This window comes from Prunus avium, chromosome 1 (assembly GCF_965620075.1).
Source record: "Prunus avium chromosome 1, drPruAviu1.hap1.1, whole genome shotgun sequence".
NCBI lineage: Eukaryota > Viridiplantae > Streptophyta > Magnoliopsida > Rosales > Rosaceae > Prunus > Prunus avium.
In genome coordinates, this window is record NC_142284.1 from 51,310,306 (window position 1) to 51,336,877 (window position 26,572).

General features: G+C 36.4%; 2 protein-coding genes and 1 pseudogene across 9 annotated transcripts; 2 read left to right on the forward strand and 1 right to left on the reverse strand.

Annotated features, from left to right (window-relative positions):
• Positions 1–11,014: 11,014 nt before the first annotated feature.
• Positions 11,015–15,138, forward strand: LOC110772903 (polyadenylate-binding protein RBP47). Of its 2 annotated transcripts, none has more exons than XM_021977395.2 (6): positions 11,015–11,677; positions 12,916–13,396; positions 13,870–13,937; positions 14,020–14,150; positions 14,250–14,346; positions 14,708–15,138. In XM_021977395.2, exons 1-6 carry the CDS (start codon positions 11,312–11,314, stop codon positions 14,876–14,878), a joined length of 1,314 nt encoding a protein of 437 aa, XP_021833087.1. In that variant the 5' UTR covers positions 11,015–11,311; the 3' UTR covers positions 14,879–15,138. The 2 variants fall into 2 exon arrangements, with proteins under 2 accessions (XP_021833087.1, XP_021833086.1); XM_021977394.2 differs by having other exon boundaries at positions 11,019–11,677; positions 14,705–15,138.
• Positions 15,139–17,002: 1,864 nt separating this feature from the next.
• HEMD (uroporphyrinogen-III synthase family protein) lies at positions 17,003–20,988 on the forward strand. Of its 7 annotated transcripts, none has more exons than XM_088244217.1 (10): positions 17,003–17,274; positions 17,910–17,997; positions 18,387–18,456; positions 18,688–18,806; positions 19,164–19,259; positions 19,373–19,428; positions 19,904–19,989; positions 20,102–20,236; positions 20,451–20,487; positions 20,591–20,988. In XM_088244217.1, the coding sequence occupies exons 1-10, from the start codon at positions 17,068–17,070 to the stop codon at positions 20,597–20,599; spliced, it is 903 nt and encodes a 300-aa protein (XP_088100343.1). In that variant the 5' UTR covers positions 17,003–17,067; the 3' UTR covers positions 20,600–20,988. The 7 variants fall into 7 exon arrangements, with proteins under 7 accessions (XP_088100343.1, XP_088100327.1, XP_088100332.1 ...); XM_088244201.1 differs by having other exon boundaries at positions 17,004–17,274; positions 20,451–20,525; positions 20,615–20,988; XM_088244206.1 differs by having other exon boundaries at positions 17,004–17,274; positions 20,451–20,503; positions 20,588–20,988.
• A 122-nt stretch (positions 20,989–21,110) lies between these two features.
• On the reverse strand, positions 21,111–25,182 carry LOC110747129 (serine carboxypeptidase 1-like; annotated as a pseudogene).
• Between the last annotated feature and the right edge of the window lie 1,390 nt (positions 25,183–26,572).

A 26,572-nucleotide genomic window follows, 5' to 3' on the forward strand; every position in this document is an offset into this window, starting at 1 on the left:
TCTTTGAGATTGATGGTGACCAAGAGGGGAGGAGCATGAGAAACTGAAAAGGTAATCAGATTTATAATTTTTTCTTTATATTTGTTCCTACCCAGCAAACTATTGTTTCAATTCAATTTCCAATAGGAACAAAACACAGAGAGATACAGAGTGGTAATCAGATTATTGTTCAGATTTTATTCTTGTCTAACTTGTTTTTTGTCTCTACGAAACTCCGCAAAGGATAATTATAGATTCATACTGGCACTCTAATTTGACTTTTCTAGATATCAAGCCGCTAACTTACAGCATACAGCTAGCTAACTTAATTTGGATTTGTTTCTAAGGCAAAACATCCTCTGCCTGGTGGAGATAATCTCCCAAGTCTCCTTATATAAGTCGCTATAAAACTGCACAATGACATCTACTAAACTTTTCTAACAAAATCTTGCATATATCTTATCATTGCAGATGTACATGAATCAGGTGGAGGTACGGAGTGGAGTTTCTCAAAGTGCTAGAAGATCAAGGATTTTTCAGTGATTGATTGTACTTTTAATGTTACAGTTTTTACTTTTTTGATTGTAAATGGTGCAGAGGAAATCAAGCAGCTATTTGATAAAGGGAAAGCATCATATATTTGCACATTGTAATGGGATGGATCTCTTATTGGCTGCCTGTTTGGGAGGAAGAAGGCTACAGGAAGATTTTGTACCCATCCAAATTTGCTGCAACCATTTCATATGTTGTTTTCAAAGTTGATTTTGCTAAACTCATGTGATGAAGCTTGAAGCCAGAAGCTAATCTTAAGGGAAAGGGTTTAGTATTTTGAACAAACACTTAGTTTTAATGTATCTTGACATGTTCACATTATTGATTGTTGGAATGTTGGTTTGTAAATTTTTAATTTCCTTCATGATATTAAATATGTAATCAGAATTTTTTTGTTTTATATAGAGATATGGCTGCACTCTACATAAAATCATTTTATTTGTTGTTTTTTTTTGCAATTGTATATAAACTAAGGGAAGGGGCCTCATTCAGTTTATTGCCTAGGGCCACCGAAAAGTCAGGGCCGGCCCTGCTCCATACAAGAGCAGGGATCGAACCTCTGACCTCTCTTAAGGAATGAGAGTGTCGAACCATGGTATATGCCTTCAAGTTATGTATTTACGTGAATGATGTTGGGTGATAAAGTTCAAGCCTGTTCACAAATATAAGTAAAATCATGTAATTGCAATCTATTAAAATCATAAGTAAAATTCTAAGTGAATTAAAATCATAAGTAAAACCATATAATTACAAATCCGGTGGAAATCTATTACATTAAAATCATATAATTACAATCTATTAAAATCTCATTTGAATACATCCTCTTAGAAAGGTGTGCTGGCTAGCTATCATGATAAGAATCAAACTAGGATATCCTCCGGGGGCTAGCTAGGGCCATGCTCCTTTTGACTGAATCCTTAATATTCCACGAGTACACTTGAAACTGTGCCGTACGTAATGCCAATTTCTTTTAAGTTGAGCACTTAAGCTGGCCATGATTAATTTCTCTCTCGCCAACTCCAAGCCAGGCCCGGCCCTGGGCCAGGGCAGGAAGTGCGACTGCCCTGGGCCCTGACTCAAGGGGGGCCCAAAATTAATATTTTTTTGTCATTGTCAGGTCATATTTAACGGTTATATAAATAAAATAAAAGACCTATTGACATAAAGTAAAGCCAGCGGTGTTGGTTAAGCCTGGTTTTTAATTCAAGTCCTTCCCAAGTTCGAATCCCAGCATTGTGTTTCCTTCCTTATGCTTTTTTGAGGGTCTTCAAGTATGCAGGTTCTTTTTAGTAGTTCAATGCTTCTTCTTCTTCTTATATAAAATAAGCAGGTTCTTTTTAGTACTCCAATGCTTTTATATACATCTCTCATTTTATAATATTATGTAGAGATATATAAAAAACCACATAGATGCATCTCTCATTTTCTTTTTTGTCTTGGATCCTTTCTTATATAGAGATATATATAAAATAAATGATACTATGTAGATCTCATTTTATAATATTCTACTTTCACATAGATTTTTCTTGTGTGGTATATATATATAAGGTCTATTTTTGGCGTTGCCCCGGGCCTCGAAAATCTCAGGACCGGCTCTGCTCCAAGCCCTCCAAATACCCCTAATATGAGATCACCACGTATCTGATACAAATTTTGCTCGGGTGGGAAACAACTTGATGCATGAAAAGCCACTTGAAATAAAATATAGGAATTAATAACAAAATACCAATGGATGTGTAAACGTCATTCCAATCATGGTTTTCCAAACACAAAAAATGGTGATCAATGATTAATTAGTGTACCAAATGAATGTAATTAAACTAATTAAGATTTGGTCTACCTTAATCAAAGATCTTGAGAGGCATTACTTAAAGTGCACGTCTGCAAGTGATCGATCTTCTTCACCATGTGCGCAGTGCGCACTAACTTTGTCAGAAAAACTATAGTTTTTGCTAGGAAAAGAAAGGTCTGCAAGCTTTCAAACCCCACAAACACATCCACACCAGCCGCTTATAGCGTATCTAGGATTATAAACTATTATTCAAATCAAACTTCTAAAGATCCGTTCTATTTTGAGCTCATTGCTGTAACACCGTTACATAGTATTATCAATTCATTCATATTATAATACGTATTAACATTATTCTGTATTTAACACGTAAATTAAAAACACCACGTGACATTCACACTCAAAATATTTTCGAATCGGAATTAACCTCACTAAAATCCCTAGGACTAAAAGGGTTCTTGAAAATGAAGGGATTGGTTCCTAAAGTCGTGGAAGTCCCACCATCCAATATGCGTTGGACCTTTGAAAATGGAGGAAGCTGTCAGTTCCTCAGCACTGTGATCGATTAAGTACTTCTTCTTCTCTGAAATGTGCGATGGGGAATTCAGCAAATCAGCCAACTAGACCTTTTGTTGAAACTTGAAAGAGAAAGCATTACAAGAGCTGTCAAATCTTAGCCGTTGAAAACAATACACAAAAATGTAACTGAGATAAGGAATCTTTTGGATTAAAAGCAAGCACTACATGGGAGATTCCATTTTCTTTGACTGATTCGTCAACTCTGTCTCATCATTTTGTTTTCTTAATTTCTTTTTAAAAAAAGGTTTGTGAATTTCCAAAATTCACTATATTTCTATACAAAAACATTATAAAACTTATAAGATTACCTACTTGAGAAAAAAAAAAATTTATATTATTCTACAGAATATTATATTACTAATAAGATATGGTTTTCATTAAACCTGAGTGTTAGATTAAATCTTAAGCTTAGTACTTTGACTTTACATCTAGCTCACCAACTTTCCTTATATTCCACTACCGCATTTTGATCTATTGTTTGTATAATCTTTTTAGGTATTATATGAAAAGACAAGAAAAAGAAACCAAAGAGAGCAACTCAAAAGGTAGGAAGGTAAAATCATGAGATGTGGTGTGGTGGTAGCTCACCTCATTCCTTAACCATGTGGTTGGGGGTTCGATCCCCGCCCATGGGAATGGAGCGCATTTCGTGGCCAGCTGTTTACCTCCTTTGGAGAGCTCCCGCGGTGAAAGGGATTAGTCACTACTGTCGGCGGTGGACACCCTTGGATCTCATCCAAAAAGGTAGGAAGGTAAACCAAGGTGTGGTTGGTGTGAGTGTATTACACTATATACAAGGAAATATCATGCTTGTGGCATAAGAGCAAGTCAGAGCTGAAACAAGAATGCAGATAGAAAATCAAAAATCATCACGAATATATGTGAAGTGGTCCAAAGTGTCACCCAAGTAGTTATGTCTTTACACCAACTATTCTTGAAAAGATCACTTTGACAACTGTTTGTTTCATCGGTTCAGATTTTGAAACAATTCATGAGTTCAGATTTTGAAAATTTAATGTTATCTGATGACTTCTTAACATCTATACTTTTGATATTTTCGTCCCCAAAGAGTAGGAGATTCTGAAAAAAGTATCGAACGATAATTTTGCTCCAAAGAAGCTTATCTACAAGGAAAGAAGAGCCATTGGAAAATGCCCATTAACTCCAGAAGAGGCAATATCTTCTATCTTGTTAATGTTTCTTTATCGTCTCTCTCATGAAAAGTTTTTAAAAAAAATTTTGTTGTAAAGTAGAAAGCATGAAAAAAAGTATGAGAGCATATATGAGAATCATGCATAGGACGGTGGGATTTGTTATGTGATTTGGTATTTATATCACACACTCAAAAGTCTCACACAATACACCACTTAATAAAATACATTAAAATCAGTAAGTTTTTGAAAAACACAGTATTTTTTCTTATCTTTTAAAAGTTCTAATTGACCGAACTTATATTGATTATTTTAAAATCCTAATTAAAGACCACCAGACTTTTATTGATTACTTAAAAATCTTAATTGAATAACGGTGTACCTTTAAGCTTCAAAAGAATACTAACTTTAGCACACAGCTTAGCTCTTTACATGTAAGAAGTCAGTCTTCCTCATCTAAAAATCATTGTCCGATACATATGCTAAAGTAAATTATTGGAATTACAATTTAAAAAGTTTATGCACGTAAATGTCGAGAAATGGCTCTTTACTTGTAAAGATCTAACTTACACACAATTTGCCTGCTCTACCACTCTAATAAGACTGTTGGTAGCTAGCTGCGGACGCAAGTTGGGTTTGAGCAGCAAAAATTAGGGGCTAAATCCCCAGCTTCCAACAAGCACTAAGTATGTATAAGTCAAATGTTGGTTTCATACCAGAAACGTCTCATCAACCCCCCGGCTAGTGGATCTGGATATTTCGCACCATTTAAATTTCTTCCTTAATTTGCTCAAGCATCAGATAAATTTAATTCCTAGAGGAAAGCTTAATTTATAGCCAGTTTAACATACATGGGTTATGCATGGGGCATGCAAATGAAGGAGAAAAAGATTATATTAGATTCTCCAAAGCGAATCTTTGGGGAACATAATCATTTACGCGTTTAATTATATGTAATTTTCTATATATTTTCAAGTTTTTCACTTCATTACGCCAACTACTCTCCCCCATCCAAAACTCTATATAAACCCTCCACTGCATTCAGCTGAAGCCACAACACACACAAACACATCACTTCTCTCTTTTCTTCTGTCTGTCTCATTTGTCTTTCTGAGTTTTTCAAGCTTAGCTCAAGTCTCCCCAGCTCTCAGAACCTGATCAATATGGCCAATGGCAAGCTTATGTGCGCCAGTGTTTTTCTTCTTGTGTTAATTTTATCTTATGGGATCATTTCAACTGAAGAAAGGTTGCTGATAACAGATCCTGCAAACCAGGCAATATTACACCGCAAGGTGTTAGAAAATGAAGTGGCTGCAGGCTCTGCAACGTTAACCTACGAGAGTGTTCCCGACGATAATTATCGACCCACAACACCAGGGCACAGTCCTGGCGCTGGCCATAACGCCGGCCATTCTGGTGGACCTGAAGCAGTAAAGCCAAACCAGAAAATTAATTAATTAATTATTTAATTAATTATGGTTCGATTAAGTTCATGATTATCATGAACTGTTGCAATATTATATTACTACTTGTATTATGCATGAATAATTTGGTTCAGGTGAGTATCTTATAATTCTTATCTATATGAAGTTATTATGTAATTGCTTTCCTTTGTGTAATTTGGATATGTCATCGATTGTATCAGTTAGTTAATATAGTTTGATTTTATTTCCCATGCATGTGTGTTATTTAATTATTTTGAGGATCGAAGTTGACATACTTTGTATCAATGCAAACTTTTTTCTATGATTTTTTAAGCATTTATATCAGCTTAAGTTTATAATTCTTTTAAATTCCTAATAATTTGTTGTTATATACTTAACTGCAAACCAATACGTGTTTGTCACCCACTCTGATTAGAGAAATTGTAAAACACAAGGATGAAAATGAAAATCTTTTACAAATGAGCCGCCATATATATTGTTAAACATCATTGAGTTAGTGGAGCCTATTCATGAATAAACGGAGCACTACCAAAAATTATTTGGATAATTACAAATTTTGGCAAACAAATATGATAAGCGCAATCTTTCTCTTCCTCCTCTTTTTATGTTAGAAAAACGAGAATAAGGTAACATTTTTATTTAGACCGCCACATCTCTAATAAAGATGAGACTCCAAACAAGTGATTATTAAATGTGATCCAAATAGTTTTCGGAAATGAAAAAATTTGACTTTTAAAAATTGAGGAGACGAACTCCTCAAAATAAATGGGGTTTTTGAACCCATCCTAAGCTGTATTTTCTAAATTTGGAATTAGTAATAATGCGTTTGGATATATTACCATATTTGTGTGTTTTGAGGATATATCGATATTTTGCATATTACATTCAATAATGGTCATAAACCAACTCCTTGGCTAAACTCTATAAATACCTAGATTACACTCGGTGCAGCCACATCTAGCTCATCACCTCCCTTCACCCCTCTCTCAACTTTCAAGTTTCAAACCCTAGTGACCATGGCCAAGCTTATGCTTCTTCTTGTTGCACTGATTTTCTCTTATGGAGTCATTTCAACTGAAGAAAGATCATTGAAGAGCGAAGAGGCCTATGTGAACTCAGAGCCTATAAAACCACCCAGAAAAATCAACAGTTCTCCTAACCATATTGGCAATGCTGTTGTAAACTTAGGCAATGAGAGCCTGCTCCACCCAGATTGGTTTATAGCATTAAAGAAAAAGAAGATGCCTTTCGACCCTCATCACCAGGCCACATTCCTGGGGGTTGGTAATTGATATCTGTGTAATGGACCTCATTTCAGTTCATAAAAAAGGTTGGATTTTCTTTTCCCATTGGTTAAGTTAAATTCAATTAGTTACATTTCCATGTGAGAGAGTTTGAGCCAGAGTGAGGGAGAACCCATATACATTTCGAAAGAAAAAGATAAGATATAACCTTGGGCTCTTTGTGGGCTTCCCATATGTGGGCCAGTAGAGGTCCACGATACCATAAATACAGACTTGTTTTATTTACCCCAAAAAGAAAAGAATTCTGGAACACGACGATATGAAATCTTCAAACTGCTGCATGAATACCAAATCTCAAATCCCGACAGCTTTTTCAGCCTATTTTCAGGGAAACTCCTTCCTGAGTTCTTAAAAAGGAGAGAGTAGCAAAGGACCGCTACACATAGAGTAGCAAGGGATTGCTTCCTTATTCAAGATTCTTGATTCGAATCTTAGCGTCCTTGTAGTGTGTGTGAGCTTAGTATATTATTGACCCTCTCACTGGAAAAAGTTTTCAAAAAGAAAAAAAAGAAAAGAGATTATTAAAAAGCTAACATCCTCTTAAATGGGCTTGTGGATTTTTTTTAATGGGTTCTTTTGTACAATGGACTGTCATGGACTAGATTAAATCTTGGAACTGACTTGGATTGGCCTAAGCTGGATTAAATACTCGCTTATGTTTGATGCTGCATCAGACTAAGAAGCTGGATTGTAAAAATAATGAAGACCTATGTTTAGTGATGTGTCGGACTAAAAAATAATTATTATAATATTTAAATTTAAAACAATAATTTAAAAAAAAAACTAAAATTCTGAATTCTTTTAAAGGCTAAAATTATCTTAAACAAAAAAACCCATCAATTTCAGACCCAACCCAACCTCCCCATTCTTTTTTATCTTTTTTTTATCTCTTTTTTTTTTTCTTTAATGAGAAACCTCCCTCATTCTCTCTCTCTCTCTCTCTCACATTGCAGCCTCCACATCCCCTTTTCTCCTTTTCTCTCTATTTTTTTTCTTTAATAAGAAACCTCTCTCTCTCTCTCTCCACATCCCATTTTCCCCTTTTATCTTTTTTTTTAAATTCAATCTAGAAAGCTTCAAGCAGAGGCTTCAGCAAAGGTGTTCTCCTAGGCACGTCCTCTTCAATCTTGACCAGCCAGTGATATGGCTTTATTTGGTTGCAAAAATTAGGTAACCCCATGAGGAATCGGAGCAGATACATGGGCGGAGCCAGAAAATTCATCAAGGACGGTCAACCTCAAATAATAAAATCATTGCAAAACAAGATAAATTTATCTAATAATACAAAGTCTTTAGTAATAACTCATATATGTTATTTCAATACATTCACAATCGTTCATCTCTTGAAATATTTTCATAATCACTTCATTATTAATAATATCAAATTTCAGAAGTCAAATAATAAAGAAATCATATAAACATTATTGTTCTTAATTTGAGATAATAAAGAAATCACAACAAAAAAAAAAAAGTGGTTTTGGGTTAGTAATTCTTAAGTTATTAAAAAAGTAAAGAGAGAAGAAAAAAAAGAGAGAGAGAATTATAACAGCTTGCTGTGCTTCAGTCAGAAGGGTCAGATTTTAAGAAAAAAATTATAAACAAAGGGTAAAGATAAACAAATGTAGGGTTATTTAGGGAACTTCAGAAGGGTTAGCTGACCATTGTGGACCTTCATTGGCTTCGCCTCTGAGCAGATAGAGGTTGACTGATTGGGTGTTCAACAGAAACGGAAAACAAAGCAAAGCGGAAGAGGATAGCCAGAGCAATGTTGAAGAGAAAGAGGAAAGCAACTCGAAGAGGACAAAAGCATACTCAATAGTGACTTCGTTATTTAGCAGCACATCTTCAAAACTCGCTATTTTCGTGCCAAGGAGCGAGTGTTTTTTTCAGCCCCGGATTCTCTAGTCTCATTTAACTTAATGAATGGCTGCACCAAACATGGATTAGGGGTGTTATTAAAGCTAGTCCAATTCAAGCCAATCCAAGAAGCTGTACCAAACAGACCCATAGTATTAGTGGTTGGGGAATAAACTCCTTCCCGAGTCATTTTAAGAAAAAAAAAAAAAAAAAGGAAGTCAACAATATATTTAATCATAAATGTTAAATAGATTAGTGATAAATTTGCTCATAATTTCTACAACTTAAAGAATTAATTCATGGTTATTTGGTTCAGTAAGTCAAGTAAACACTATAAATACCCTGCATCACCTTCTATTCTAGCCACACCTCCAGCTAGCTAGCCCTCTCTCTCTCTCAGCTTTCTAAACCCTCAAAATATTTGTGCTCATCATGGCCAGGGCCAAGGCCAAACTTATCTGGGCAAATGTGTTTCTTCTTGCATTGATCTTTTCTTATGGCATCATTTATTCAACTGAAGCAAGATCGTTAACGTTGAACACAGCAGACCCAAATGAAACACACCAGATTTTGTCATGCAAAACCAAAAAACCAGATGACACAACGCCGGCTTTGCCCTCAAAATTAGGTTACACAACTGTTGCAGTGAAAGAAGAAGATGCCTTCCGACCCACAACACCAGGCCACAGTCCTGGTGCTGGTAATTGACCTACTGGATATGTTAAATGTGAACGTTATACATCTCATGTGGATGTTATTTTCTTTAAATAGATTAAGTTAAATTTTATTTTCCTATATATAGTATTTTTCGGGGTTATAGTTTTATCATTGATTGCCAAGGTGAAGGAGGTCATTGCCTCCCAAGCCGGGCTTTGCTTCAGTCGTCCACGATGATCTCTCTCCATAAGAAGTTTACACATGCAATGTGATTTTCTCATTTTTCTCATTACTTAAAAGAAAAGTGAAAAAAACACAAAACAAAACTCCTTACGTTTCCTTTCTTTTTTTTAATATAATAAAAAGAAACTATTCGGGCTTAGTCAAATTAGTTAGAGCAGACGTAATCCAAACTCTTGAGTTCGAATTCCCTTTTCATAATTTATATTAAATTAAATAAAAATATCATTTATATAAAAAGTAAAAAAAATACTATTAGTTTACATAGGAGAATATAAAATTATGAATTATTTGTTCCACTCATAAAATTACACGTTGATTATAATTTATATTCCAAATCATGGTTCAATCCTCATTTTCATCACAATTAGGGCATAGCCCAACCCCAAGGCCCAAACTACCCTAAGCCTTGGAGCTGCCTTGTGCCAGATGTGCACAATAATTGCTCCACATAAATGCTTGAACTAAGATAATTATTATGTTACCTAAAAAGTTGACCATACATACTTTGACTTTTACAACATGTTTATTTACTAAAAATGTGTATTGAAAATCGATTTATACTTTTCCTTAAAGTATGTGGCTCCAACATTAAACTCCATAATCTAATGCCCGAACAACCTAAAAATAATATTGATTATGAGTTAATAGTTGATTACATATTCATTATTCTCTCTCGTATTTTTCACTCATTCATTCCAAGTAAACATGTGATTCGAGTGTTTGAGGTTTAGCACAACTCCTCTCTCTCTAATCTAACAAATACCCTTAATTGCTTTTTAATCATTTTATATCACTCCTTAAGATAAATAATATAGGAGTTTACGAGGATAATTAACATATTCACCGAATTAATATTTAAGAAAAATATAATTACACAAATTAATATTCTCATAGTTGTTGATTATGGCTAGCATTTTCTCTTTATAAATCTAATTCTATTTTTTTTTTTTTACCTTCTGTTATATTCAGTGCCCAAAAAAAACACACACGCAACAACAAAAAAGGTAACCTCTGAAATTCTGTTCAATCCAACAAAGCTTTCCACAAAAAGAGCCAAACTTTTATTTGGGATCAAAGATCTCCTTCTGGGTTCCCTGACCCGTACTTATCCATATTTGGTAAAAACCAGGAATTTTTTTACCGCAATGAATCTTCACTGAAATTCAAGAACAGAGGATGACGTCACGCGGTGAATTCGACGTTTAAGGTAAGTTGAATTGAATGAATGAGAATCTAAAAAGCAAATCCAAAGCCCAAAGAAAATATTTTAAAAAAATAGGGAAAAATTAAAAAGAGAAGTAAATTAAATTTAAAAAGGAATATTTTTTGTAGGAGGGCAAAACCGAAAGCGAGGGCAGCTGGCGGCGGATCAACAAAAAGAGAGTACAAAACCACAACTGAGTCTCAATGCATATCTCATATGTATCAGTTGTGTGACAAATCCAACGGTGGAGAACAGACCCTCACCGTCTGATCCAACGGCTTAGAAAACAACCGCGTTTTACGAAGCCAACCCATGAATCCGTCATCCTCAAAATAAATCCTCCCTCCCCCCCCCCCTCCGCAGCCCAAAGGCCCCCTTCTCCCTCTCCCTCTTACTCTCTCTCTCTCTCTCTGTAAAAACTCCAGATTCGGAAAAACTCTCTCTCTCTCTCTCTGCAACTCCAGAAGTCGTTCTCGGATTTATTGAATCTAACTTTCTTTTAAGTTCGAAACTGCGTCGTTTTAAGGGAGGGAGAGAGAGTGTTTGTGAGGATGCAATCGAACGGCGATTCGTCGGTGCAGCAGGAGCAGAGTAATCAACGGCCGCAGCAGCAGCAGCAAGCGGCGCAGACTCAGGCGCCGCCGCCGCAGCAGTGGATGGCGATGCAGTACCCGGCGGCGGCTATGGTAATGCAGCACCAGATGATGCCACCTCAGCATTACGCGACGCCTCCGCCGCCGCCACCTCAGCACTACATGGCGTACCACCAGTACCAACAGCAACAGCAGCACGTACAACACCTTCAGCAGCAGCAGCAGTTGGGATCTAGCGGCGAGAATAAGACCATCTGGGTCGGTGATTTACACCATTGGATGGACGAGAATTATCTCCACACCTGCTTCGGTTCCACTGGCGAGGTCCAATCTCTTCTCTCTCTATCTCTCTCTCTGCATATTTATATGTACATGTACACGTCTATATATATTTATTGTACACGATTTTCATGTGTCTATTTGTATTTTATATGGATTTTTTGACTGGTAACGTGGGTATTCGTATAAAAGATGAAACTTTTATTTTGTTTTATTGGAAAATTTTGGCATTTGGATTGAAAGTTGGAAGCTTTGAGGTTTCTACTTAATTGGTCTGTAAGCATTTCGATGTTTGAAGGTTGGATTTTTCTGATGTTGTTTGTATCGTTTTTTTTTTTCATTTAATTTTCGTTTTGTGTGTGTTGGGTTTTATGGGTTCGAATATTTATCTGAACTACATTTGGTATACATGACAAAATGTTAAAGATGTAGCCTTTTGTGAATGAATGCAAGTGTTAAGCTGAACACAATTAGTAAAGGACTAAAGAGGATATGCAGTTTTGACTTTTGAGAGTAACTTGTTACTGAAAAGAAGAAGGCATTGTTATAATTGTATGCTATTGGAAATATTTTTTTTCCCTTTTGGTGGCTCATTTTGTATGAGAATGTGCAAGAACATTATATGTCTGGGCCCTTTCTCATTTGGGTATTTTGAGGCAATTACGAAATACGCGAGCTCTGGGAAGTCTTTTAGATGTGAAGGTAAATCATGACCATGAATCTGTATTACTATAATAGTAAAATATCAGGCTGGGACCTTACTAGTTTATGAAAAATGTAGAGGAAGGTGTTGATTATAATCCCAAAAGTAAAAAACTGAAGTTTATATTTTGAGTATATATGTTGGTCAACTTGTGGGTGCTTGGAGCTTCATCTGGCTATTCCAATAAAATAGAACGGGCAAGAACTTTAGTTCTGCTCACTTCAATCCCCTGTTATATTTTCTAATCGAATACATGCATCGACCTTCATAAGGCCTGTCTTCTGACAGAAGTTATATTTAGGAAAAGTTATGTTTTTTTGCCCGGTAGGAAAGACTATGTTTATTTCTTTATTACTTTCTTTATTCTTTTTTCCCTTCTACTTTCTTTATGAAGCTTGTAGAATTTTAATGCATCACATCTCTTCCAATTAATTGAAGACTAAAACTGTTCACAGCTGGAATATTTTTTTTCGAAAACAAACTGTCTTGTATTTCCCAGTGAAACTGATTTCTTGAAAAAATTACCCACTATTTTTTTTTACTGTGCCTTTTTTCGGTAACACAATCTTATGTCATGTAGATTGCCTCCATCAAGGTTATTCGGAATAAGCAGACTCTTTTATCAGAGGGCTATGGATTTGTAGAATTTTTTTCACATGCAACAGCTGAGAAAGTTCTACAGACCTATACTGGCATTTTAATGCCCAACACGGAACAACCCTTCCGTCTGAACTGGGCAACATTTAGCACGGGCGATAAGCGTTCAGATAATGCTCCTGATCTTTCCATTTTTGTAGGAGATTTAGCTGCAGATGTTACAGATAGTTTATTGCACGAAACTTTTTCTAGTAAATATCCGTCTGTTAAAGCTGCAAAAGTTGTCTTTGATGCCAATACTGGTCGTTCAAAGGGTTACGGTTTTGTGAGGTTTGGAGATGAGAATGAAAGGTCACAGGCTATGACTGAAATGAATGGTGTTTATTGTTCGAGCAGACCTATGCGCATTGGGGCTGCAACTCCTAGGAAATCATCTGGATATCAGCAACAGTACTCTTCACAAGGTATTTAGTTCTACTTTTTGATAAGAAGGTGTGTAGTTCTAGTTTTTGATAAGAAGGTATTTGGCTCTGCTTCCCTTGTATATTTGAAGTTGGACTTTGTTACTTCAAATTTTGTGTATATATGGTAAGGCTTTATAAGAGCATCTGGGTGCTGTAGTTTTACTTCTGTTATGGCAATGAGCAGCCAAGCTGTTTATCTCCTAACATTGTTCATTTTGGTAAGTACCAGCCTGTTTTCCCATGTATTGCAGATTAAAATGATATATTTCTGGAATAGTTATAGTCATCAACCTTCTTCTTTTGATAAGCTATTCGTAATTTTCTTGTCCTTTGTGATCTATTTGTCCACCACCCGGGTAGATTGTTGCATGTCCAAACTATGATTTTATATTGTGAAAGAGGCGATCTTTGCATAACCATGGCTTGAATGTTATACTCTTTTATCTGATTATGTTTTGGTTGGGTTTGTACAGGGGGGTATGTTTCAAATGGTACACCAACCCAAGGGTTCCAATCTGATGGAGATTCTTCAAACACAACAGTGAGTCTTTTAGCTTCTCATGGTTTTAACCAATGGAGACTATCTTCTCTCTCCCCTTGGCTGACTTGTGTGTCAATTATAGATATTTGTTGGAGGGCTTGATCCTAATGTTACCGATGAAGATCTCAGGCAGCCCTTCTCTCAGTATGGCGAGATAGTCTCTGTTAAAATACCTGTTGGAAAAGGATGTGGTTTTGTACAATTTGCTAACAGGTAAACAGTTGGTCATGATATTGCTCTGCAACATTAGTGGTGGTATACTTATTATTTGACAACGAGTTGGCACATGATCCTTTTGATCTCGTGTAACAGAAATAGCGCTGAGGAGGCATTGCCGAAACTGAATGGCACAGTAATTGGCAAGCAAACAGTCAGACTTTCATGGGGCCGCAATCCAGCAAATAAGCAGGCATTGTTTCTCTCTCTTTTGATAAACCCCATCCCCAAAACAAAACCCACCTTTGTTATGTTTGGTTGTTTTTTATGAAGTACAATTATAAAGCCCCTGCCATGCCATTAGCTTGGACATATCTTTTATCAATCCTTGCTAGGGTAGTCTATGCATGTTTCACTGTTATTATATGATCGTCTTCTACAATAACACAATTGAAAAGTGAGAACTCCTGTAGTTCAGTTATTGCTTAGGAGACATTATCCAATATTCGTCAATAACCTTGGATGCCACTCATTTTATTAATATTATCTGCCACCAGTTTCCTCTTTTTCTTTTTTCTCACCACTTTGTTTTCCTTGGTTTTGATTTTCAGCAGTTTAGAACGGATTTTGGCAACCAATGGGCCGGAGCCTACTATGGAGGACCTGTTTATGACGGTTATGGTTATGCCCTGCCACCACATCATGACCCAAGCATGTATGCTGCGGCTGCGGCCGCATATGGAGCCTATCCTGTTTATGGCACCCACCAACAACAAGTAAGCTGAGCCAGCAGCTACTCCTGTGCTGCAAGGCAGGTGCTGACAGTGAGTGAATTGAGCGAACTGCATGAGTAGTTTTAGCAATCAGACTTGATGACTATAGAGTCTCTTATTCTGTAATTTGCTCGGGTCTCTGGAATTTTTTATAAAATCCCTCTAATTGTGGAGTGGAACTGAATTTTGACAACTTGAGGTAGGTATGTAAGGATTTGGTTTATCATTTTCTAGAATTACGTAATTTTAAGAGAAACTTATTCCTGGATCAACACATTGACATTGCCTCCATGAATTGAAAAGGTGCGAGACAATCTTGAGCATGCTTTTGCAGAAGCTGCACTTCTGTGTTGCTATCTTGTGGTGTGTGTGCTTTGAATTGTCACCAAACCTAGTATGGATCGATGAAGCATGCCTAGGAAACTGTCAAACAGAAAAAGCATTAGTATGAAGCTTTTTTTTGCTGGTTACATTGGAGAAAAGAAACCCCTTGGGCCTCGGGGAAATGTAAATTGTTCTCCGGCACATCTGTAATCCAGACTGGAGAATGAGATGGGGCTAGCTAGAAAATGCAGGTATATTTTTTATAATTAGAATCATTAACTTGGAGGACAGGAAATAAAATATTGCGTTAGAGCATAATGTGCGTAGCATGTGTTAATGATAACAGACAACAATTATCAGTCTATCATCATTGTGCATTGTGCAGGTCCCAAGCTTATATATATTTTTTTTACAGCTGAAATCAACGTACGAGGGGCCATAATAACGCTTAAACTCACTCAACAGTCATATATCGTAAAAAGCAGAGTTTCAGAAAACACATATAATATATTAGGGTAATGGAGCTCGCAAGTGTTGGAACCATGGGGCGCACAACACCCCAGAGTTGGGTTGGGGCAATTGGGACACATGGGGACCCGAATTTAGCAAAACCCTAAGTAGTGGACGAATTTGATACGAAGGGTACGGTACGGAGACGAAGATAAAAAAGCTAGCGATTTTGAAACTCCTCCTTTAGGGTCATGCTAGGGATACTAACTTGGGAGACCAACTTGGGATACCAACTCTCTAATAGAGGTGGAGCCCACCAATGCAATGGGTCCCACGCTCTATTAGAGAGTTGGTATCCCAAGTTGGTCTCCCTAGCATTTTCCCCTCTTTTAACTGTCTGCACTTTAACTTGAATATCTTACTATTTTCTTTGCACTCGCTCTCACGGGTAAAATGCATAAGACTAAAGCAAAATATGCCTTAACCAAATCAATCGCAACTTATCAAGGTTACACAATTTAAGCATAACTTATCAGCATGACGCAATCCTAGTAATGTCCACATCAAAGAAACTATATGGTTTTAAACATCCATTTCTTCATATCAAATTAGGTTCAATTTATTTTCTTATCAAAAAATTTTATTTAAATTCAATCGCTTTTCGGAGAATGATAACTACTTTCTTTTTGTGCATTTCCCTTGTAAGTTGTACCTCCTCCATTCTCCTTCCCATTATGCATTGTTGTATGATTATCGAAATCATTCATTGTTGATGTCATCTTTCAAACTTATTTATGCAACAAAATCAATCAAATTGGTAATCATTTGATTAAGTATTGTTAATCAAATTATTTAGTTCTTCTCATATTTATGAGACTAAACGATTTATAATTTAGTTGATATTTTGCATAGATACACATTTCCATCATCAATTCACGTTGCAAGATGAGAAAAAGATAGGAGGTACAAGGGTAAATGTAACGTTCTTCTTCAAATTTTTAGATGTTAAAAAATTCAATAAAAATTACTTTAGGCAACGGTGGGACATTAAAAAACAAGGAATCCTGTCCGACCATTTAAAAAAAATCTCATATAAAGTAAATAAATAAAAATGGCGTGACTACGTGCCGCACAATCATTGCTCAAAAGACAAGCACATGATTTAAGCTAATTGGTTGGATGCTCGGAGGACAGGCCACAGCCATGTGACACATCCATCCAAGAACTACCATGCGTCGCATATATGTATTTCCACGTGTCATACTCTGGCCGTTTGGGTCAGTTTACTTAAAGTGGACTAATTTATAATTTCAGACGCTAAGCAGAAGATAAGCTTAATTAAACAAATTAATAGAATAATTAGATTGCTATACTCAATATGGTAATAGCTGGCCTTTGCGCGATCCTCTCTGTGCAACACGTTTCCAATGGCACACCTTTCTCTTTCCTCTCTTTCCTCTCTCTCCTCTGCTTCCTACTCACTTTCTTGTCCGCTAATTCACCGGCGAATCTTCGTGGTTGCTTCTAGAATCCAAGCTTCTTCTTCTTCTTCTTCAATCTCCAATTCGAATTCGACCCCCAAAGTCGTCGTCACCAGAGAGCGCGGCAAGAATGGCAAGCTCATCAGCTCTCTGGTATGCATTTCTCTCCGTCTCCGCCATTTTCGTTTTGAGATATTCTTGAGGTGCTGGAATTTAGCTGTTCCGATACCCTGTTCTCTTCGATTTCTAGGGTTCTACATTTTGATTCTCTGTCGTTGTCGAAATCTTATCTTGTAAATACTCTGCATTTGTTATTAATTGATGTTGTCGAACTATGCAAATCGTTTTAAATGTTTATGCCCGCGATTTGGCTCCGAATTGCCAGCGAAAGGTGTTTGATTAAATGTGAAAGTGATTGCCAATGTGCGGCATTTTCTTTTTTAGCATTTTAAATCTTTAATTTTTATGTTTTGGCATTTTCACTGATTTTCGAATTTCAATTCTCTGATTTTCTCCTAGACTGACACTGAGTTGTTTAAGTGTGAAAAATGGATTTTCACACTTTAAATCAATAATCAGTAGCAGTAGCATTGCTTGGCTTTCTGGAATATCATATCCAGTAGACATATTTTTGAGCATCCAAACAATGCATATGTATACATTATTAATGTATGTGTCTATATGTATGTATGTATGTATGTATGCATGTTTCTATGTATGTATTAATATTATGTACTTGTAGCATATAGGCTGCGTTGGCTGATGAGATATTCAAATGTCGAATACAGGCCAAGCAGGGAATCAGCTGTTTGGAGCTTCCCCTCATTCAGCATACACGGGGGCCTGATCTGGATAGACTTCCTACTGTATTAAGCGGTAACTCTCCAACTTTATTCTTTATTTTTGTTTGTGATGTGAAGCAGTTTTGCAGATAATGCCATTAGATTATATGATAAAAAGACCTGTCTTCCCTATTACAACATGCTGGAGTAGCTATTAATTACATAGCTTTTTCCTTCTGTCACTCAGTCTACTGCCTCATATTCTTATTAAACCCATTCTGTCCTTTTGCCCCAAACTTCAACTGCATCTTTCTTTCTCTTTTTCTCCATTTTCATCTTTTAAAGTTCTAGTTATGTTTTGTGTATGAAAAAAAACGTTTGCATGAATTGCCTTTATTAAATCACATGCTCAGCTAGCATAGTCCAAACAAATGTACTAACATTTTCTACTAACATTCTTCTTTTAATGGTCCTTGTTGGCAGCAGATACTACGTTTGACTGGATTGTCATAACTTCTCCTGAAGCGGGTTCAGTCTTCTTAGAGGCATGGAAGTAAGGGATATAACTTAATAAACTAGAAAAGTGGCTAATTTTGCATTTAAAGACTTGTATTTTGTTTCTTTTTTTGCTCAAATTTGACTTGAATTTGCTTTGCTTCAAACTGATAGTTTGTCCAGAAGAAGTATGGAGAAAAGGCCTTTATAAATTTCCTTTCTAGTATAAACGTTGTGGATATTTTCTATTCTCCAAATTAATAGACTTTGCCCTGTTATTGGCCTTTAGGGCTGCTGGAACTCCAGATGTTAAGGTAGGTGTCGTGGGGGCTGGTACAGCAAGCATTTTTGAGGAAGTAATACAGTCATCAAAGCAATCCCTCAATGTTGCCTTTGTGCCATCAAAAGGTACTTATGCATATAGATTAGTGTAGGCAAGCATGTAATACCGTACAAAGTGTACTATTGCCTGCTATGCTTCCTTCAGTCATTGACAAGACCCAAGAAAGACAAAATTTATCTTAACACTTTGTGGAAAGCACTGAATACTATTTAAATAAAATTATAGATGGATTGGAGAATAAATATCCCCACAAAAAAAATTCTTGTGATGAAGCAACAATCTTCTAGCTTGCTGAGCTTGATTTTACTATCGTTTTCTTTTGTTCAATATATGACTCAATATTGTCGGTTATATTATTTTCTCGTTTTAGCCCTTTTGCATTCTAACCTTGGTTTTTTTTGGGGGCAACTGTAACTCCTCAGCAACAGGCAAGGTTTTGGCTTCAGAGCTTCCTAAGAATGGGAATAAAAAGTGCACTGTTTTATATCCTGCTTCTGCAAAGGCCAGCAATGAGATTGGTATGTGGAATGCTTCAATCCGTATACCTGCTGGTTGTGGCTTACAAGATTAGTGTTGTCACTTTTATATTTTATTTTTATTATCCTTTTTCAACTTGGCCTATTTGTTTCAGAGGAAGGCCTGTCCAATCGTGGATTTGAGGTGACGAGGCTAAATACATACACAACGGTATGGTAACTTATCTTCGGCATGCAAGTGTGGGCCTCCTTATATTGGTTTTAAGTAATCATCTATAATTTATATTTTTGTATAAAGGTTTCAAAAATTTGTTCTTATTGGTTAGTAAATACATATTTCATTTCTGTATGTTTATTGTCATCAAGTGGTCATCTTTTCTATGTGTTACTGTTGAATTTTATCAAAGATAATTGCTCTATCCAGGTTTTTTAAATTTATTTTAGGGATTATAGTTGTCTGCTGTAAATGTTAATACATAATTGATACTCATTAGGCGTCCCTGCTCCTGCTTCTCAATCATTGCCTCACTCTGGTCTAATGTGGACATGTGGACTTTGTTATGTTTGTCTGAACCTTTTTATTATAGGTTGCAGTTGTGTGGTATATTAAAACTAATTGTACTTGTGATAGCCAATGATTTATTTCAGTTAGAACTTAGAAAATGATTTTGGCTATTTTCTTCTAGGCCCCTGTTCATAATGTCGATCAAATGGTTTTGAAGCTGGCACTTTCGGCCCCTGTCGTTGCAGTTGCTTCTCCTTCTGCCATTTGGTGAGTAACTCGTTACTTGTTTGTCTTATGACATGTGGATTGGTTTCTCTGAGCTATCATGTCAGTGGATAGACAACTTTACTTAATCTTGAGCTTGTCTCCATTGCAACAGTGCCTGGGTCAATCTTATTTCAGAGTTAGAGCAATGGAACAATTCAGTTGCCTGTATTGGTGAGACAACTGCTAAGGCTGCTAAGAAATTAGGCTTGAGAAATGTTTACTACCCAGCAAATCCAGGTCTTGAAGGGTAATATGAACTTTTCTAACCTTTTCTTATGTACTATTATTGCCACAACACTAGTTTGCATTATATAACAGTATCAGTCATACAATTTAATTTGATATTCCTGAAGACTTTCATTAGCCTTTTCTTCTAAGTTTGGATTTCCTTATATATAATTTTTCCCCCAGATAATTTTTCTATAATTTTTTAACCTTTTTTTTAAATTTTTGGATGACAGATGGGTGGGTAGCATCATTGAAGCGTTGCAAGCAAATGTCTGTCTGTAAACTTGTAAGCATTGTATTTCTTTCAGGTAGATTTTTGCTTGTACTAATTTTAGTAACCTGCATCTTCTTTTTTCCTGTGGGTATATAGTAGATTAAATGAGCAGTGCGTCTCCAGTTTTCTCCCAGGCCCATGAAGGCTGACAAGAAGATGGTGTAGAATTGAGGCAGCACGAAGAACAAACACACGAATAGCGAAATTTCACAATTTCTGCATAAGCCAGCTGCAAGCAAGGATTTAATATTTTGCAAGCAGCAGGACAGAAAGAGATGGAGATATTTAACACCCCAGAGGGACCATATTCATTCGGCAGACAGAGCTTCCTCTAAGCGGCCTGTGAAGAGGCTGTTGGGATCAAATGTGGAAGAGAAAGCTTGTTCTCTTAGATGTATAATTCGTTATTTAGATAAAAGGTAGGGAATTCTTTCTCTAGCTTTGTACATTTTTTATTATTCTTATAGTGAAAGCTCATTTTATGAGAGTTCTTTTCATTTTCATCTTATGTCTCACGCTTTAACTGCCGTAACAATGCAGATGAATGAAGGATAGATTAGAGTGATTTATAACTATTTTTATTCTCGAGCTTCAATTATTGAATAAGAATTTAAAATAGGATTTACAGATCAAGCACTGTTGAACCCTCGGAAATAAATTAAATACATAGATATTCAAATAATATTGAGGGAAATTAAATAATTGAGTACTCTTAAGAGGAAGGAAGAAGCTCCCCCTTGAGGAAAGATGAGATCAAGGTAAGCGCTCTCTGTGGTTGATAGCTAGGAACCATGTGCCCAGCTCCCCTCACTGGCAAATGTCAACCCTTTGTACCCAACCACATATCCTCCAACCTACATCCCAAACAACGTTGATCATGAAAAGAAAAAAACCCCAATCGAATTCCATGTATCGTCGACGATTCGATATCGAGAGAGAGAGAGAGAGAGAATTTATCCATTACCTTGCCATCAGAGTACCATGGCCGCCATGAAGTCCTGAGCTGCAGCTTAAGGTTGTTTATGGAGTATCTGGAAGATGTGACTGGTACTTTCCCATCAGTGTCTCCACTGTAAGTTAGCATACAACCATGCATTATCAAAAATTTGTGAATGAAAATAATATGCTGAAAGGGGTTTTGATTATAATTAAAAGCTTGATCAATTCAAGGCTCTCTCACCTATATATCCATAAACTTATCCCACTGGCTGTGAGCTGCTTTATTGTGGGCAGAACAGACACCGGGCTGTCCGTCCATCCAATATTACTACAGATAATGCAGAGAAAAATAAAAAGGGTTAGAAATTCAGAGCTATTATATCATTTGAGAGGACCCAACTATAGAAAAACAGATCCTCAATGGAAATCAATTTCGGCATACCCGCAAGCTGACCAATTCGTAGCTTTAACATGAAGAGCTGTTTGCACTTGAACAAGATTTAGATACGACTCCGCCTAATTACTAGAGCATGGATCAAAATGATGAACCTGAACATATAAATAAAACCATTACAAAAGGCTCTGTTTTTACTGTATCTTGGAAGCTCTCTGGTTTTAAAACCAAACCATAATTTGTTTGTTAGAGACTTACAGAACCAGTTGAGACAGATTTGGATTCCGATATTCTGCAGAGGGGAGCGTAGATGTTGTAAATGTCAATGTTATCATCTCCAAGCTCGCGGTCTGATCGGAGTTGACATTTAAGACATACGTCGGAGGGTTTATGGGAAGCAAAGTCAGCACAATGCTTGTGTATTGCTGCATGAGTTTCGTCAGAGTTCAAAGCATGTGTCCACAAGTAATCATACACTCCCATTTCACCGTCATAATCATCCACCCAAGGATTCCCAATCTGCATAATTAGCAATTAAACACATCAACTTATTAATTAATTTTTGAGGTTATGTTCGTGCCTAATAAATCTCGGCCGATAAGGCCGACCAGAGGGACTTCCTCTCGGCCACGACACCTGCCCAAAAGCCGAGCGCGGCAAGGTGTTATTCATTTTTTCTCGCAGGACAAGGGTGAGCCAAGAAGGGCGAAACCATCACAGCCTCGGTGAGCTTGAGCAAAGAAAAATGACAACCCTTCAAATGCACGGCCAGGATGGGAAAGTGAAGTCACCACATGGCATCGAGGTCCCACGTTTCATTTAATGAAGTAACGCCCCTGACTACAGCAGAAGACCCACGATTCACGTAAGAGCATTTAATGTGCAATAGGAGTAGTGATTGAAGTTAGGGTGGTGAGCAAAATCAGGGTGATTAGGTGCGAAAATCTTACTACTTGTAGGATTAAGTCACCAACCATCAAATCAGAGCATTAAATGCTCCTCCAGAGTCCAAAACGCAGAACCCACGATCAGGGCGGCAGCCGGGATTTATGGGGGTCACATCGTCATGCTTCACGTTCCCAAATGACGACTCGACTGCCCACTATCTCTGAGCGACCTCATCATACAGATTTTCAGCCTTACTGTCCTCTCAGGGCCTCCCCTATAAGTACCAGGCTCCAACTACGTTTAAAGGGTTCAAACACCACACACAAGCCTCCCACGGAGCAGATTATTTTTCCTGTCATTTACCTTCTGTCATTTATCTTCCTGTAATGCACTTTCAATACATTTACTTGCTTTCTTAGGAGTAGTGATAGTTTGTAGGAAAATCCATTCATCAATATATCATACGACCCTTGATTCTCAAGGCGCCGGAGCATCATCTTTGTTACTCTCTCGTTCATTTCATATATTATACGACCGTTGTTACCCAGCAACGCGCCGGAGCACCACCTAAAAACCCACCATTAACACCATCATTCAACGGCCTTATAGCTCAGGTCGTGAACCTGAAGGTCAAGATCAGTTCCTCTCTCGGCCACAATCACTCTGATTAGAAGTTAAACTCAAACAAGCGCGCAACTCATCCATCCGCTCATCCTCACCATCTTCGAACGCACGGTAGACTGTACTAGCACGCCCACGCACAACCGCACTGCACCAAAGAAGGACGACATGTGTTGGCACAGATCCCCTCGGCCCAAAGCACCCGGCCGTGAGATTCGCGTTCGTCAACGGGTTAATTAATGAAGTATTATATATATATATATATACTCACTGCAATATCTTTGAGATTGATAATTTTTATTTGATTGGTGATTTTGTTTTGTGAGAGAATTGTGTGAGCAAGTTGAGGCACATAATGGCCAGCACAGAAGATCATATTTTAATTTATGTTAATTCAATTATTTTCATTAATTTGTATTCTCATTTTAATTAAATTTAGTGCCCTCATAATTTTTTATTTATACAATTTATTCTCATATGTTAATTTTCTTTTAAGTTTATGATTAATTTATTAGTTTCAATTTGCATCCATTCAATAATTTATTTTATTCATTATTTCTCTATTTTTTATTTGTTAGTTGCCCAAGTCATCTACCAAGTCAATTATTTAGTCATACTCTCCATTCTCTTCCGTAGCTAACAATTCCATTTCTTCTTCCAAGTCTTCACTCCATTAAATACACATGCAAAGTTTTCATACATATGCAAAGTCTTCAAGTCTTTAAATACACATAAGCCAAATCCAACTCTAAGTCTTCCGTCTATTACTAGTTAAAAGTCCTTTTGAATTATATATATATATATATATATATATATATATACTCACTGCAATATCTTTGAGATTGATAATTTTTATTTGATTGGTGATTTTGTTTTGTGAGAGAATTGTGTGAGCAAGTTGAGGCACATAATGGCCAGCATAGCTCTCTCCAGCTATGAAGAAATCTCTGGGTTTATATTGAGGAAACCTCTCCAGCCAGTTTACAAGAAATGTGTAAGAGTCCTTTGCCGTTTGCTTGTCACCCACGCTTTCATAGTCAGATGATGTGTTGTAATATGAGAACCCAACTCCTGCTGGAGACTCCAAGAAGATCACATTTGCCACTGCCCCCCATGCAATTTAATCTCACTGCTGATTAGTACTAAACTCTAAAGTTCAGAAATTAATTTGAGATTAGAACATGAAATGCATTTCTTACCCTTGTTCCAAGCGTAGTCATTACGGTATAGCGTCTTGTTATCACTGCTGACCCTGAACAGTCCAAGTTCTTCCATGGCTCCATATTCAAGCGGCGAGCATCCTGATCCTGCATTAAGTACACAATAGTCCAGTTTAATCCGAGCCACCAAACGTAGCCTATAACTTTGATTGAAAGGTATATAAATAATGTACCATATATATGCAGAACAGAGGAGAATTTTAATTAATAGTTTTAGGATGTATATAATTTACCTCCATTTAACCATAACACTAGAGGTTTGGTTGAAGAATTATGGGGTGACTCTACAAAGTAGTAGAACAAAGCTCTCCCAGCTTTAGGGTCCACGTGACATAGCCTGCATATTGATCAAAGTTTACTCCTTCAGCTGGTTGGCCTGGCAAAGCTTCAATTTTATCAGCTTCCTTCAACCCATGTTGGGGGCCAACGTACACCGGTGAAAAAGAGTCCTCTACATCATCTAAGCCAACCCACGATTTACGATCAGGAGGAGGATTAGTCCCGGATTTGCAGGACTTAATCAACTTATTGAGGTTGTTAATTTGGTGATTAGCATTGCATGATATGGTGAGCAAGGCTAATTGGTAGCAAGAGAGGAGCAGCAAACATGTTGGCAGTGAAAGTTTCATGTTGATATAATTTTGGGTGGAATATTAAGTACTGAAACCAAGCTTCGGATGAGAATTTATACTAAAAATTTGCGATTTGACGAGTGAATTTATTGCCAGGATTATTATGAAATGAATCCATTTGTATATGGAAGGATTGAAAGAATTTGAGATTTGACGAGTGAAGTTATTGCCAGGATTATTATGAAAACACTGCATATTATATATTACATAGATACAGTGATCTTTTTTTAACAATTGTTTTAACCTGATTTTTTTTTTATCAATAAGAGCAGTTTAGAGCATTATCCATTACGATTAGGTCATTACCCAAGTCTCTATTGTCTCCTTTTGAGTTTTTATTTTTCCAAACTTATTACCCATATAAAGAATTTAGCATTTTCACGTTGAACATGTACGTAAGTATTTTTCATGTTTAATACACTTGGTTTTTACAAAATTTTCAATAATACATACAAAATTCATGTATTATACACACAAAAAACTCACATATTATTGAATAAAAATAAAAATTATTAAAATATTAAAATACTAATTATTCACTAAGTAAATAATAATTAAAACATAACTACTAATTAAAGTAATTAAAAAAGAGAAATTCAGATTATGCTATTCAATGGGTATAGCCAAAGGGCTATACTTTTAAAAAAAAAATTATATTTATAGAGTATAGCCGCACGGCTTTACTCTTTTCACAAAATACTCCGGATTTTTTAATTATAAAATAGAGTACAGCCAGCCGGCAGTACTGGGGTCTTTTTTTTAACATTCTTTTTTTATAAACAATAAAGCCGCGTGGCTATACTCTTTACATAGACACTCCAATCTTTTTTTTTATAATTGCTTTTTCCCCATTTTTATTTATCGATAACAGAAGTTTAGAGCATTATGCATTGCTATTAGGCCATTACCCGAGTCTTCATTGTCCCTTTTTGAGTTTTCCTTTTCTAGAGTTATCACCCATATAAAGAATTTAGCATTTTCAAGTTTAATATTCGTATTGTACACGTGCGTATGTATTTTTCATGTTTAATACACTTTTTTTTCAAAATTGTCAATAATACACACAAAATTCACGTATTATACACACAAAAAAACTCACATAATATTAAACAAAAATAAATTTATTAAAATATTTTAATACTAATTATTCGCTAAGTAAACAATAATTAAAACGTAACTACTAATTAAAGTAATTAAAAAAAAAATCAGATTATGCTATTCAATGGGTATCGGCTATACGTTTAAAAAAATATATATTTATAGAGTATACCCGCGCGGCTGTACTGTTGAAATATTCTATTTATAGCGTATAGCCGCACGGCTACACTCTTTTCACAAAAACACACGCTGGGCGCTGGGCGCTAGGCGCTAGGCGCTAGGCGGTTCT